This window comes from Pelodiscus sinensis, chromosome 6, assembly GCF_049634645.1.
Source record: "Pelodiscus sinensis isolate JC-2024 chromosome 6, ASM4963464v1, whole genome shotgun sequence".
Classification (NCBI taxonomy): Eukaryota; Metazoa; Chordata; order Testudines; family Trionychidae; genus Pelodiscus; species Pelodiscus sinensis.
The window spans coordinates 128455359-128469433 of record NC_134716.1 but is presented as its reverse complement, the minus strand read 5'-3'; the positions used below and the strand labels follow the sequence as shown (position 1 = coordinate 128469433).

Sequence of the window (14075 nt, the reverse complement as noted above, 5' to 3'; positions counted from 1 at the left end):
ACACTAGCGCTCCGCTAGTTCGAATTTGAATCGAACTAGCGGAGCGCTTAGTTCGAACTAGGTAAACCTCATTTTACGAGGACTAACGCCTAGTTCGAACTAGCTAGTTCGAACTAAGGGCTGTGTAGCCCTTTAGTTCGAACTAGTGGGAGGCTAGCCCTCCCCAGGTTTCCCTGGTGGCCACTCTGGCCAACACCAGGGAAACTCTATGCCCCCCTCCCGGCCCCGGACCCCTTAAAGGGGCACGGGCTGGCTACAGTGCCCGTGCCAGGTGCAAGCCTGCCAGCACCCAGCCAGCAGACCCTGCACCTGGCACGGCACAGAGCCACCCACCCGATGCCCCCCAGCCCACCCCCTCTTGCCGGGACCAGGCTGGCGGCTCCCGGGAGCTTGCCCTGGACCGCAAGAGGCGGGCACCTTCCTGGGCTAGTGCGGACATCGTGGACCTTGTCCACGATCTCCGCACTAGGCACAGGAAAGTGGCCGTCTAGGGCAGGAGAGCTGCCAGCCTGGCCACCCAGGACCAGGTGTGCATGAAAATCAAGGGGGTCCACTGAGACCCCCGACACTGAGCCCTGAGCTTACAATGGCCGTCCTGGGTCAGACCAAAGGTCCATCTAGCCCAGTAGCCTGTCTGCCCACAGCGGCCAACCCTAGGGACCCTGGAGGGGATGGACCGAAGACAATGACCAAGCCATTTGTCTCGTGCCATCCCTCTCCAGCCTTCCACAAACTTTGGGCAGGGACACCACTCCTACCCTCTGGCTAATAGGACTCCATGGACCCAACCTCCATGACTTGATCTCACTTCCCTTTAAACTCTGTTCTAGTTGTAGCCTTCACAGCCTCCTGCAGCAAGGAGTTCCACAGGTTAACTATTTGCTTTGTCAACAACAACAACTTTCTCTTACTAGTTTCAAGCCTGCTACCCATTCCTTTCCTTTGGTGTCCTCTAGTCCTTCTTTATGGGATCTCAGGAAGAACTTTTCTGAATGCACCCTCTCCACCCAACCCCTGCTTTTACAGACCTCTATCCTGTCCCCCCTCCGTCTCCTCTTTTCTAAGCTGAACAGTCCCAGTCTCTGTAGCCTCTCTTCATCTGGGACCTGTTCCCAACCCCTGATCATGTTAGTTGCCCTCCCCTCTCCCAGCCTTTCTCTTCCCCTCTCCCACCTCCTTTTCCCAGTCTCCCCCAGTTTTTTTCAATAAAGACAGAGTCAATGTTGGAAGAAACGTTATCTTTATTTTGTACATCAAGAAGAAGGGGGGCTAGGGAAGGGCGAGTGGAAGGAGGTGAGGGAGGAATGGGGTACGAGCCCCCGATGGGGAGGACTGGGCTGGCTCTGCGGGCTTCTGGGGGTGGAAGCTCTCCTGCAGCCCCCCAATTACTCCCTCTCCCCAGATGGCAGCCTGCGGCAAGTGCAGCCGGGCTGATGGCCGAGTGGTGTGATGTGCCCAGTGTGGGCACTCAGGGCACTCCAAGCCAGAACTTCTTTGCAAGCGGGGCACCCCTTAGAACTGTGTGTCCGGGGTGGGGGTCGGGACCCTTTAAGCGCAGCCCTCGGCTAGCCTGAGACAGTATCTCCATGCTCTAAGTCCTCCTTTTATGCCCTGCCGGCACTGCTTCCGGCCATCCTTAAGCCCTGTTCAGAGTCCACTCAATGTGGACTTACTAGTTCGAACTAGCAAAACGCTAGTTCGAACTAGTTTTTAGTTCTAGATGCGTTAGTTCGAACTAGCTTAGTTCGAATTAACTAATTCGAACTAAGTTAGTTCGAACTAGCGCTGTAGTGTAGACGTACCCTGAGTGAACGCATGTGTGTGTATCTGTGTGCGCGCTTGTCTGTGCGTGTGCACGTGTATATGCACATGTGACTGTGTGATTGTGCATATGCATGTGAGTGTGTGTGAGCATGTGTGTGTATTGTGTGCATGCGCATATGTGTATGCCATGTGTTTGTGTGTCTGAGTGTGCATACGTACGTGCATGTGTGCACGTGCTTGTGAGTGTACATGTGTATGCACATGTGTTTGTGTGCCAGTGTGCGTGTGCTTGTGTGTCCATGTGCACGTGTCTGTGTGTGCGTATATGTGTGTGCATGTGTGTATGTGCACGTGTGTGTATCTCTGTGTGTGTATATGCTTGTGTGTGTACATGTGCACGTGTATGCTAGGGGTTTGTGTGTCTGAGTGTGCGTATGCATGTGTGTGTCTGTGTGTATTTGTTTGTGTGTCCGTGTGCATGTGTCTGTGTGTGTGCACTTGTGTGTGCACGCGCAAGGCTTCCAGGACCGGTGTATCAAGGGATGAGGCTTGGGACCCCAGGGATTGGCTGAGCTGGGGGCCAGAGCCCAGGCCTGGACCAGGAGGGTAGGAGGGGGTGAGGGGGGTGACAGCACAGGTGGGGCGTGGCTGCCAGTGAGTTCCTGCCCTTTCCTGGCTGGTTTCCCAGACCCTGGGGGTCTTTCTCTGCTGGGCAGCCTCGGGGCAGGGCCCGATCACTGCTGCCCTGCGGGGGGGAGGGGTAGCTCAGTGGTCTGAGCACTGGCCTGCTAAACCCAGGCTTGTGAGTTCAATCCTCGCGGAGGCCGTTTAGGGATTCGGGGCAAAAATGTGTCAGGGATGGTGCTTGGTCCTGCTATGATGGCAGGGGACTGGATTTGATGATCTTTCAAGGGCCCTTCCAGCTCTAGGAGATAGGCATCTCCATTATAAAAAGTCCCAGCATGAGCCAGGCGCCTTGCGCAGAGGGAGCAGCTGTGGGCAGACTGGGGCTCCCTGGCGGGCTGAGGAGAACCAAGGGGGCTGCTCCCCCAGCGCTGGGCTGGGCTGTTTGGCCTGGCCCCACAGCGGGCCTGGGGCAGAGGAGTGTTCCCTGGCGTGCGGAGAGGGCTGGCCCAGTGCTGAGACGCTGCAGCCCGGCGGCAGCTCCGGCTGGACCCAGGAACGCGCCTCTGGTCCCTCCCTGCAGAGCGGCTGCTGCCCGGCTGGGACGAGGGCGCTGGCCTGGTCCGGGCTGCCAAGGGGGATGAGGAGCGAGCGGGGGATCGCCCAGTGCAGGAAGGGAACATGGCGGGGACCGGCCAGGGCACCCGGAGAGCTCAGCAGCAGGGCATATTGCTGGGCACCTCGGAGGCAGCGGGTGGCATGGGCGACGGCGAGGGCGACACAAACTCCCAGGCTCGCCCCTGCCCCCTTCTGAGGGGCCCAGCAGCTTGGGCCGGGGGCATCAGCCTGGCCGGAGACCAGCAGAGCCCTGGCTCCAGGCTGCGGGGACAGAGATCGCACAGCCATCGCGTGCAGCGCACTCAGGCTGGAGGGCTGGCCCCGCACCAGTAGCAGTAGCAGGGCTTTTATCCGCAGAGGTCTCCAGCCACTGGGGGTCTCTTGTGTACACGCGCCACTGGTGAGCTGCTGGCTGGTCCCGTGGCCAGCAGCCCTGGTCTCTGCACCTCCCTGGGTCTGGGGGAGGCCCCTCCAGCTCGTCCCACACCAGGCTCTTGGCAATGCCCCAGCCTGGCGTGTGCTCCCCTGCGCCCCAGGCTCCGTGGCCAGTCCGCATGGGGCGTGAGCTGCTGCAGGGTGTTCCCGAGGGGTCGCTGGGGCAGGAGCTGGAGTCGAAGGGCACTTTGCAACGCCTTGCGACATGAAAGGCTCCTGGCTTTCAGGAGCCAGGGGGCGGAAGGTGCATGTGCCTGCACAGACACACGCATGGCACCCGACACATGCATGCCCTGGTGCTCTCACACACATGTTCTGGTGCTCTCACATGCATGCCCTGGTGCCTACACATGCATGTTCTGGTGCCCACACACGTGTGCCCTGGTGCTCACACACACATGCCCTGGTGCTCTCACATGCATGCCCTGGTGCCCACACGCATGCCCTGGTGCTCTCACACGCGTGCCCTGGTGCTCACACACACATGCCCTGGTGCTCTCACACACATGTTCTGGTGCTCTCACATGCATGCCCTGGTGCCCACACGCATGCCCTGGTGCTCTCACACGCATGCCCTGGTGCTCACACACACATGCCCTGGTGCTCTCACACACATGTTCTGGTGCTCTCACACGCATGCCCTGGTGCCCACACACATGCCCTGGTGCCCACACACGCATGCCCTGGTGCCCACACACGCATGCGCAGACACGTGTGCACACAATGACCCGCTCCGGTTGGCCTGGCCTGGTCTCTGCCGTGGTGCAGCCCCCCCGGTACCCTGGATCCCGTGTCCCCGGCTGTCCCCTGAGCAAGGTCACTCGGTCCTGGAGCAGCAGCCGAGTCCTTCAGGGAGGCCCTGGCTCCAGGCCAGCAGGGGCTGATTATCCTTCCCGACAGCGCAGGGAGATGTTCCAGGGTGGCCGGTTGCCAGACCGGGCTGTTTAGAAACATGAAACACGAGAGCCACATGGGCCCGTGCCGGGGCTTTCCAGCCCCTCTCTGCCCAGTCCTGGCTGGGGACAGGCCTCCCCTCGCCGGGCTGCCTCTGACTCTCAGCCTGGCCCGGGGATGGCAGGGCTGGAAGAGGTCCTGCCCCGCACAGCCCGGGGCTCCACGCCCCTGGCCCTCTCTCGCCAGTCAGTACGTCACATCGCCCACCCTGGCTCCCCCCACAGCCTGGCCCACAGACCACGGGGCCGGGGCTGAGCCCCTGGATGGAGAGAGGCAGGGTAGGAATTAGTGACGACTCGGGGGTCTGGCAGTGTGTTTGACTGGCTGCCCCCACAGCTGGCTCCCCCCTGGCTGGCTGCCCCCCTGGCTGGCTCCCCCCTGGCTGGCTGCCCCCACAGCTGGCTCCCCCCTGGCTGGCTGCCCCCCTGGCTGGCTCCCGCTGGCTGGCTGCCCCCCGGCTGGCTCCCCCCTGGCTGGCTGCCCCCCCCGGCTGGCTCCCCGCTGGCTGGCTGCCCCCCGGCTGGCTCCCCCCTGGCTGGCTGCCCCCCGGCTGGCTCTCCCCTGGCTGGCTGCCCCCCGGCTGGCTCCTGCTGGCTGGCTGCCCCCCGGCTGGCTCCCCCCTGGCTGGCTGCCCCCCCCGGCTGGCTCCCGCTGGCTGGCTGCCCCCCGGCTGGCTCCCCCCTGGCTGGCTGCCCCCCCCAGCTGGCTCCCCGCTGGCTGGCTGCCCCCCGGCTGGCTCCCCGCTGGCTGGCTGCCCCCCGGCTGGCTCCCCCCTGGCTGGCTGCCCAGCAGATCTCTGAGGGTATGTCTACGCTACAAAGTTAATTCAAACTAACAGCCGTTAGTTCGAATTAACTTTGATAGGCGCTACACATGCAAACTACTTAATTCGAACTAGCAGTGCGCTTAATTCGAACTAGGTAAACCTCGTTCCACGATGACTAACGCCTAGTTCGAATTAACTAGTTCGAATTAGGGGCTGTGTAGCCCCTTAATTCGAACTAGTTGGAGGCTAACCCGTCCCAGCTTGCCCTGGTGGCCACTCTGGGCACAACCAGGGAAACTCGTCTGCCCCCCTCCTGGCCCCGGAGCTCTTAAAGGGGCACGGGCTGGATACGGTGCTTGTGCCAGGTGCAAGCCTGCCAGCACCCAGCCAGCAGACCCTGCACCTGGCACGGCACAAGCCAGCCACCCGCTGTCACCCAGCCCTCCGCCTCTTCCCGGGACCAGGCTGGCGGCTCCCAGGAGCCTGCCCGGGTCCGCAAGAGGCGGGCGCCCGCCTGGTCTAGTGCAGAGATCGTGGACCTCATCGAGGTTTGGGGGGAGGCCTCCAACATCCAAGACCCCCGCACTAGGCACAGGAATGGGGCCGTCTAGGGCAGGGGAGCTGCCAGCCTGGCCACCAAAGGCCACATGCGAACCCAGGAGCAGGTTTGCATGAAAATCAAGTTGGTCCAGTGAGACCCCCCCCCAGCCCTGAGCTTAGAACATAAGAACGGCCGTACTGGGTCAGACCAAAGGTCCATCTAGCCCAGTATCCTGTCTGCCCACAGTGGCCAGCACCAGGTACCCTGGAGGGGATGGACCGAAGACAATGATCAAGCGATTTTTCTCGAGCCATCCATCTCCAGCCTCTGACAAACAGAGGCCAGGGACACCGTTCCTACCCCTGGCTAATAGCCTTTTATGCACCTAACCTCCAGGAGGTAGGAGATACCTCGCCCTGGCCCTGCGCCGGGCAGAAGGGGCGGCTGAGGGAGGGGCTGGGTGCACAGTGGGGGGCGCGGGGGGTTCAGAGTCACGCGAGGGAGGGTGCGTGGGAGCCGCCCCGTCGGGAGAGGCACCCCGCAGTGCTGCTGGCCTGGGCCCAGACTCCGTAGCGGTGCCCGAGTGGGGTGGGGTCTTTCCCAGCCCCCAGCCTTCCCCACGCCTGCCCCGTCGGATTGGACCGTGCAGAGGCAGAGCTGCTGTGACCGGCCGCGAGCGCCTCGCGCCAGCTGCCGGCACGACAAGGAGGGGCAACGAATTCTCAATACAGCCCTTGTGCCGGGCTGGTGCCAAGCGCTGTCTGAGGGGGGCAGCCTCCGCGTGGGCCTGGGGCCTGGTCCCTCCTCTCTGAGGCACCGCAGGGCTTGCTAAAATGACCCAGGCTGGGCCCTAGACTCTGGAGCCAGCTCTGGCCCAGGGCAGCGAAGGACTCCGCGTGAACGAGGGCAGTCCGTTCCGAAGCGCTGCCCGCCCCCAGCACGCGCCTCTCGAGGGCGGCCACTCGAGGGCGGGGATGCGGTGTGTTCGGACGGGATGGGGGGGTGCTGGGCGCAGCGGGTCCCGCGGGGATGCGGTGCGTTCGGACGGGATGGGGGGGTGCTGGGTGCAGTGGGTCCCGCGGGGATGCGGTGTGTTCGGACGGGATGGGGGGGTGCTGGGTGCAGCGGGTCCCGCGGGGATGCGGTGCGTTCGGACGGGATGGGGGGACGCTGGGTACAGTGGGTCCCGCGGGGATGCGGTGCGTTCGGACGGGATGGGGGGGCGCTGGGCACAGCGGGTCCCGCGGGGATGTGGTGCGTTCGGACGGGATGGGGGGGCGCTGGGCACAGCGGGTCCCGCGGGGATGCGGTGCGTTCGGACGGGATGGGGGGGCGCTGGGCGCAGCGGGTCCCGCGGGGATGCGGTGCGTTCGGACGGGATGGGGGGGGTGCTGGGTGCAGTGGGTCCCGCGGGGATGCGGTGCGTTCGGACGGGATGGGGGGGTGCTGGGTGCAGTGGGTCCCACGGGGATGCGGTGCGTTTGGACGGGATGGGGGGTGCTGGGCACAGCGGGTCCCGCGGGGATGCGGTGCGTTCGGATGGGATGGGGGGGGTGCTGGGCGCAGCGGGTCCCGTGGGGATGCGGTGCGTTCGGACGGGACGGGGGGGTGCTGGGTGCAGTGGGTCCCACGGGGATGCGGTGCGTTCGGATGGGATGGGGGGGTGCTGGGCGCAGCGGGTCCCGCGGGGATGCGGTGCGTTCGGACGGGACGGGGGGGTGCTGGGTGCAGTGGGTCCCGCGGGGATGCGGTGCGTTCGGACGGGACGGGGGGGTGCTGGGCGCAGCGGGTCCCGTGGGGATGCGGTGCGTTCGGACGGGACGGGGGGGTGCTGGGCGCAGTGGGTCCCGCGGGGATGCGGTGCGTTTGGACGGGATGGGGGGTGCTGGGCACAGCGGGTCCCGCGGGGATGCGGTGCGTTCGGACGGGATGGGGGGGTGCTGGGCGCAGCGGGTCCCGCGGGGATGCGGTGCGTTCGGACGGGATGGGGGGGTGCTGGGCGCAGCGGGTCCCGTGGGGATGCGGTGCGTTCGGACGGGACGGGGGGGTGCTGGGCGCAGCGGGTCCCGCGGGGATGCGGTGTGTTCGGACGGGATGGGGGGGTGCTGGGCGCAGCGGGTCCCGCGGGGATGCGGTGCGTTCGGACGGGATGGGGGGGCGCTGGGCGCAGCGGGTCCCGCGGGGATGCGGTGCGTTCGGACGGGATGGGGGGGCGCTGGGCGCAGCGGGTCCCGCGGGGATGCGGTGCGTTCGGACGGGATGGGGGGGGTGCTGGGCGCAGCGGGTCCCGTGGGGATGCGGTGTGTTCGGACGGGATGGGGGGGGTGCTGGGCGCAGTGGGTCCCGCGGGGATGCGGTGCGTTCGGACGGGATGGGGGGGGTGCTGGGCGCAGTGGGTCCCGCGGGGATGCGGTGTGTTCGGACGGGATGGGGGGGGCGCTGGGCGCAGCGGGTCCCGCGGGGATGCGGTGCGTTCGGACGGGACGGGGGGGTGCTGGGTGCAGTGGGTCCCACGGGGATACGGTGCGTTCGGACGGGATGGGGGGTGCTGGGCACAGCGGGTCCCGCGGGGATGCAGTGTGTTCGGACGGGATGGGGGGCGCTGGGCACAGCGGGTCCCGCGGGGATCCGTGCGTTTGGACGGGATGGGGGGGCGCTGGGCACAGCGGGTCCCGCGGGGATGCGGTGCGTTCGGACGGGATGGGGGGTGCTGGGCACAGCGGGTCCCGCGGGGATGCGGTGCGTTTGGACGGGATGGGGGGGCGCTGGGCACAGCGGGTCCCGCGGGGATCCGTGCGTTTGGACGGGATGGGGGGGCGCTGGGCACAGCGGGTCCCGCGGGGATCCGTGCGTTCGGACGGGATGGGGGGCGCTGGGCACAGCGGGTCCCGCGGGGATGCAGTGTGTTCGGACGGGATGGGGGGCGCTGGGCACAGCGGGTCCCGCGGGGATCCGTGCGTTTGGACGGGATGGGGGGGCGCTGGGCACAGCGGGTCCCGCGGGGATCCGTGCGTTTGGACGGGATGGGGGGGCGCTGGGCACAGCGGGTCCCGCGGGGATCCGTGCGTTCGGACGGGATGGGGGGTGCTGGGCGCAGCAGGTCCCGCGGGGATGCGGTGCGTTCGGACGGGATGGGGGGTGCTGGGTGCAGTGGGTCCCACGGGGATGCGGTGCGTTCGGACGGGATGGAGGGGTGCTGGGTGCAGCGGGTCCCGCGGGGATGCGGTGCGTTCGGACGGGATGGGGGGGTGCTGGGCGCAGTGGGTCCCGCGGGGATGCGGTGCGTTCGGACGGGATGGGGGGTGCTGGGTGCAGTGGGTCCCACGGGGATACGGTGCGTTCGGACGGGATGGAGGGGTGCTGGGTGCAGTGGGTCCCACGGGGATGCGGTGCGTTCGGACGGGATGGGGGGGGCGCTGGGTGCAGCGGGTCCCGCGGGGATGCGGTGCGTTCGGACGGGATGGGGGGGGGCGGTGCTGGGTGCAGCGGGTCCCGCGGGGATACGGTGCGTTCGGATGGGATGGCGCGGTGCCGGGTGCAGTGGGTCCCACGGGGATGCGGTGCGTTCGGACGGGATGGGGGGGGGGCGGTGCTGGGTGCAGCGGGTCCCGCGGGGATGCGGTGCGTTCGGACGGGATGGGGGGGGGCGGTGCTGGGTGCAGCGGGTCCCGCGGGGATGCGGTGCGTTCGGACGGGATGGGGGGGTGCTGGGTGCAGTGGGTCCCGCGGGGATGCGGTGCGTTCGGACGGGACGGGGGGGGGCGGTGCTGGGTGCAGCGGGTCCCGCGGGGATGCGGTGCGTTCGGACGGGATGGGGGGGGGCGGTGCTGGGTGCAGCGGGTCCCGCGGGGATACGGTGCGTTCGGATGGGGGGGGGCGCTGGGTGCAGTGGGTCCCACGGGGATGCGGTGCGTTCGGACGGGATGGGGGGGGCGGTGCTGGGTGCAGTGGGTCCCGCGGGGATGCGGTGCGTTTGGATGGGGGGGGGCGCTGGGTGCAGTGGGTCCCGCGGGGATGCGGTGCGTTCGGACGGGATGGGGGGGTGCTGGGTGCAGTGGGTCCCACGGGGATGCGGTGCGTTCGGACGGGATGGGGGGGTGCTGGGTGCAGTGGGTCCCGCGGGGATGCGGTGCGTTTGGATGGGGGGCGGTGCTGGGCGCAGCGGGTCCCGCGGGGATGCGGTGCGTTCGGACGGGATGGGGGGGTGCTGGGTGCAGTGGGTCCCGCGGGGATACGGTGCGTTTGGACGGGATGGGGGGGGCGCTGGGAGCAGCGGGTCCCGCGGGGATGCGGTGCGTTCGGACGGGATGGGGGGGGGGCGCTGGGAGCAGCGGGTCCCGCGGGGATGCGGTGCGTTCGGACGGGATGGGGGGGTGCTGGGTGCAGTGGGTCCCGCGGGGATACGGTGCGTTCGGACGGGATGGGGGGGTGCTGGGTGCAGTGGGTCCCACGGGGATGCGGTGCGTTCGGACGGGATGGGGGGGTGCTGGGTGCAGTGGGTCCCGCGGGGATGCGGTGCGTTTGGATGGGGGGCGCTGGGAGCAGCGGGTCCCACGGGGATGCGGTGCGTTCGGACGGGATGGGGGGGTGCTGGGTGCAGTGGGTCCCGCGGGGATGCGGTGCGTTCGGACGGGATGGGGGGCGCTGGGCGCAGCGGGTCCCGCGGGGATACGGTGCGTTCGGACGGGATGGGGGGGTGCTGGGTGCAGCGGGTCCCGCGGGGATACGGTGCGTTCGGACGGGACGGGGGGCCGGCGCTGGCTGCAGCGGGTCCCACGCGGAAAGCAGGAGCGATGCCGGGCCCTTGGCCCTGGGGCTCCTACGCCTGCGCCCACCACCCCCACAGCCCCCGGCTCTATCCCTGGCCTGGCGCCAGCCAGAAGTTGCCAAAACAACCGGGATGAGGGGCGCGGCGCCTGCCAGGAACCGGCCCCCCTTCCCACCCCACCCAGCTGCGCCGCAGTGAGCCGGGGGGCGGGGTGGGAGTGGGCCCCCGGCCAGGATGTTGCAAGGTTGGAAAGCGAAAGCGGGCCGCTGCCGGGATAAATACAGGCAGCCGGGACGGGGGAGCATCTCGGGCCTGCCTGCTCCCAGCCTTCAGACGCCTCCTCGTGCCTGAGCACCGGCCACAATGAGCCTCCGCGTCCTGCTGCTGCTGGCCACTGCCCTGTGCCTCTGCCAGGCCCAAGGTACGGTGAGGGGCAGGCGGCCCTGGGGCGGGGAAGGGGCAGCCGGCCCGTGGGGGGGGGGGGCATGCTCTGGCCATGCCCAGACGGCTGGCCCCTTTGCAGCAGGTGCTCTGTGTGCGGAGGGGAGGGGAGGGGAGGGGAGGGGGGGCGGCAGCGTGCCCTAGTGGTTAGATCAGGCTCAGAGCTGGATGGAGGCTGCTGGGCTCAATCCGTTTGCTCCCCGGTCTGCCCTGGCCCCGGCTTGTGCAGAGCTTAGCATCCACTCCTGGGCTGGGAGGGGCGCTCACCTGCCTGCCCCCTTTATCGGGGTTCCCTGGGAACTGGGTTGGTCCAGGCCCCCGAGTCAGCAGATTAATGTGTGTGGGGGGGGCTGTCCCGGAGCAGGGTCGCCAGGCGTTCGAGCCCCAGCTGATGCATTGGGGAAGCATCAAACAACCCAAGAGAAGCTTGAGACTGGCTGTGGGTCAGGAGTGAGGGGCACCAGCAGGGCTGGGGGGCAGGGGCCGTGGGTCAGGAGTGAGGGGCACTGGCAGGGCTGTGGGTCAGGGGCCGTGGGTCAGGAGTGAGGGGCACCAGCAGGGCTGTGGGTCAGGGGCCGTGGGTCAGGAGTGAGGGGCACAGACAGGGCTGTGGGGCAGGGGCTGTGGGGCGCGAGTGAGGGGCACGGGCAGGGCTGTGGGGCAGGGGCTGTGGGGCCCGAGTGAGGGGCACGGGCAGGGCTGTGGGGCAGGGGCTGTGGGGCCCGAGTGAGGGGCACGGGCAGGGCTGTGGGGCAGGGGCTGTGGGGCGCGAGTGAGGGGCACGGGCAGGGCTGTGGGGCAGGGGCTGTGGGGCACGAGTGAGGGGCACGGGCAGGGCTGTGGGGCAGGGGCTGTGGGGCGCGAGTGAGGGGCACAGCAGTACGTGAGGAACTCCCAGCGCGCTGCCGGGGGCCTGCCCGCCCCGTGCCAGTGTGGGTGCCAACGCCCCGAGAGCCCGGTGATGCTCAGGCCGGGCGCGGGGCCAGAGCCGGCGTCCCGGGTTTGTCTGCGTCTCACCGCGGCCTTGCCTGCCCCCAGGGAGCGAGAACCAGGCCTCCGACTGCTGCCTGCGCCACAACAACCACCCCATCCCGCTCAAGGTGCTCGCCTCCTACCGACTGCAGGGCCCCGAGACCGGCTGCCGGCTCCCGGCCATTGTGTGAGTAGCTGGCCCAGGGCCGGGACCCTGCCCTTCCCCAGGGCTCGGGGCTCGGGACTCGGGGCGGGGGCGAGAAGGGGGGATCTGGCTGCCCGCAGCTGGGTTCCCCCCCCCAGCAACTCTCCTGTTGGGATCCAGGTTCATCACCAAGAAGAACAAGAGTCTCTGTGCCCCGCCCAACGCCAAGTGGGCCCAGGACCTGATGGGGAAGCTGGAGGGGCAGAAGGGGAAGCTGGAGGGGCAGAAGGGGAAGCTGCCCCGGCGGAAGGGGGCCAAGCCCCGCAAGCAGAGGAAGCCGCGGCAGTAAGAGGTGAGGCCGGCAGAGCCCCCGGGGCCGGGAGGGGCCGGGCCGCAGCGGCTCCGGGGAGCAGAGTCTGGGTCAGCCGGGGCCAAACCCTGCCCCGCCCCATGGACAGCAGGGGGCGCCGTGCAGCCACGTGGGGGCAGATAGCTGGGCTGGGGGGGATTGGCAGGCGAGCCGGGATGTGCCGGGGGCTGCAGGGCGCTTGCGGAACCGACCCGCCCCTGCCCGCCCTGGCCTTGCCCAAGGAGCCGGGGCTGCCTGGTCACTAATGGCGCCCCGATGCCATAGCCTGGGCTGGGGATGGCTGCTGACAGGGGCTCTGGGCAATGGGGGAGGGGCAAACGCAGGCTCTTGGAGCCCGGAGACCCCCCCCGCTCTCTCTAACCGCTCTCTCCCTCGCAGGGCAGCTGCCGCCCCCCCAGGAGCCTGCCTGGAGCCCCCCTGCTGCAAGCGAAGCCCGGGCTGCGTCTGGACCTGGGTGGGGAGGGCTTGGCGGGGCGGGCGGACGAGACTCTTCTCCGCGTCCCCTGCTGACAGCGTCGCGTCTCCTGCTCAGCGTCCGTGACCCGCTGTCCTGCGGCGTGTTCCGCCCCGGCGCCTACGGCCTGCTCCCTCCGCCTCCCCCGCCAGCCCTTCGCTGGGCGCCCCTCCTCTCAGGGCCCGCTCCCGCGAGGTCGCCTGTCCCCAGACCTCCGGGGCAACCCCGGCCCCCCAGCCTGCCTCCCGCTGTGGGCAGGGCCAGTGCCTCTCCGAGGGAGAGAGATTTGCCCACAGGCACGGCGCAGATACGGGGCTGGGGAGAGCTACGGCCGGCCCGACGGCCGCGGCCTGGCGGATCCCTATTGCTTCTATCGAGCGCGCTTATCGGGGCCGATTGCTTTCTGGGTGGCGCTTGCAGACTGTCTGAAGAAACTGTGAAGTCCTCTCCGCGGCCTGCGGGCCGGGTCCTGCCCCGTGCGCCGGGCTCGCGCCCCGGGACCCCCAGCCGGGGGCAGACTGAATTTGAGCCAATAAAAACCATTTAACCCTGAGCCTGACGTGTGCCGGTGCTGTGGGGTGAGCTGGGCACCTGGCCAAGCCGGGATGGGCTCTCCGGGGGCAGGACCCCGGGTGAGGCGGGTGGGTCGCACCCTGTGCCCGGGGGCTGACCGGTTGCGGGGGGCCAGGCTGATGGGGACCGGGGGTGGGTTTGCCTCGGCAGCATGGGGCAGGGGCAGGGGCAGGTGTGGGCCTCACTCAGTGCTGGATGCTGTGGCGGTGCGGGGTCTGTCACCGGGGGGCCGGGCGAGGTGCCGGAGCTCCCTGTGGACCCGAGGGTCCCTGAGTCTCCGCTCTGGGTTCTACAGGAGGCCCCGGGGGTCCCGGCTGGCCGTGGCATCGCCCACTGGGCTGCCTCGCGAGGGGGTGTGGGAGAGCGGCATCGAAACAGCCTGGCTTGTTAACGCTCCTGCGCGGGGCCCTTCCCAGCACCCGGCGAGGCAGCAGGGCCTAGTGGGCAGCGCCGCTGGAAAGGGGCCGGGGCCCGAGCGGACAGAGGGTGAATCGGGCTCAGTGCAGGGGGGCGGAAGAGGCTGAGGATCCGGGAGGGTGCTGATAGCCGAGCGTCTGTTCCACTTGGGAGCGAACAGGCCCCTCTACGTGGCCCGGGGGAGCCCAGCACCGGGCCCCTGCGGGCCCCTGCGTCACACCCCGCTGGGCTCC

At 68.5% G+C, this 14075-nt stretch overlaps 1 protein-coding gene across 2 annotated transcripts; it reads left to right on the top strand.

Annotated features, from left to right (window-relative positions):
* The first annotated feature begins 10732 nt into the window (after positions 1-10732).
* On the top strand, positions 10733-13405 carry CCL21 (C-C motif chemokine ligand 21). 2 transcript variants are annotated; one of them, XM_075932816.1, is made up of 4 exons: positions 10733-10891; positions 11950-12070; positions 12209-12380; positions 12782-13405. In XM_075932816.1, the coding sequence occupies exons 1-3, from the start codon at positions 10834-10836 to the stop codon at positions 12375-12377; spliced, it is 348 nt and encodes a 115-aa protein (XP_075788931.1). In that variant the 5' UTR covers positions 10733-10833; the 3' UTR covers positions 12378-12380; positions 12782-13405. The 2 variants fall into 2 exon arrangements, with proteins under 2 accessions (XP_075788931.1, XP_075788930.1); XM_075932815.1 differs by having other exon boundaries at positions 12777-13405.
* Positions 13406-14075: the final 670 nt, after the last annotated feature.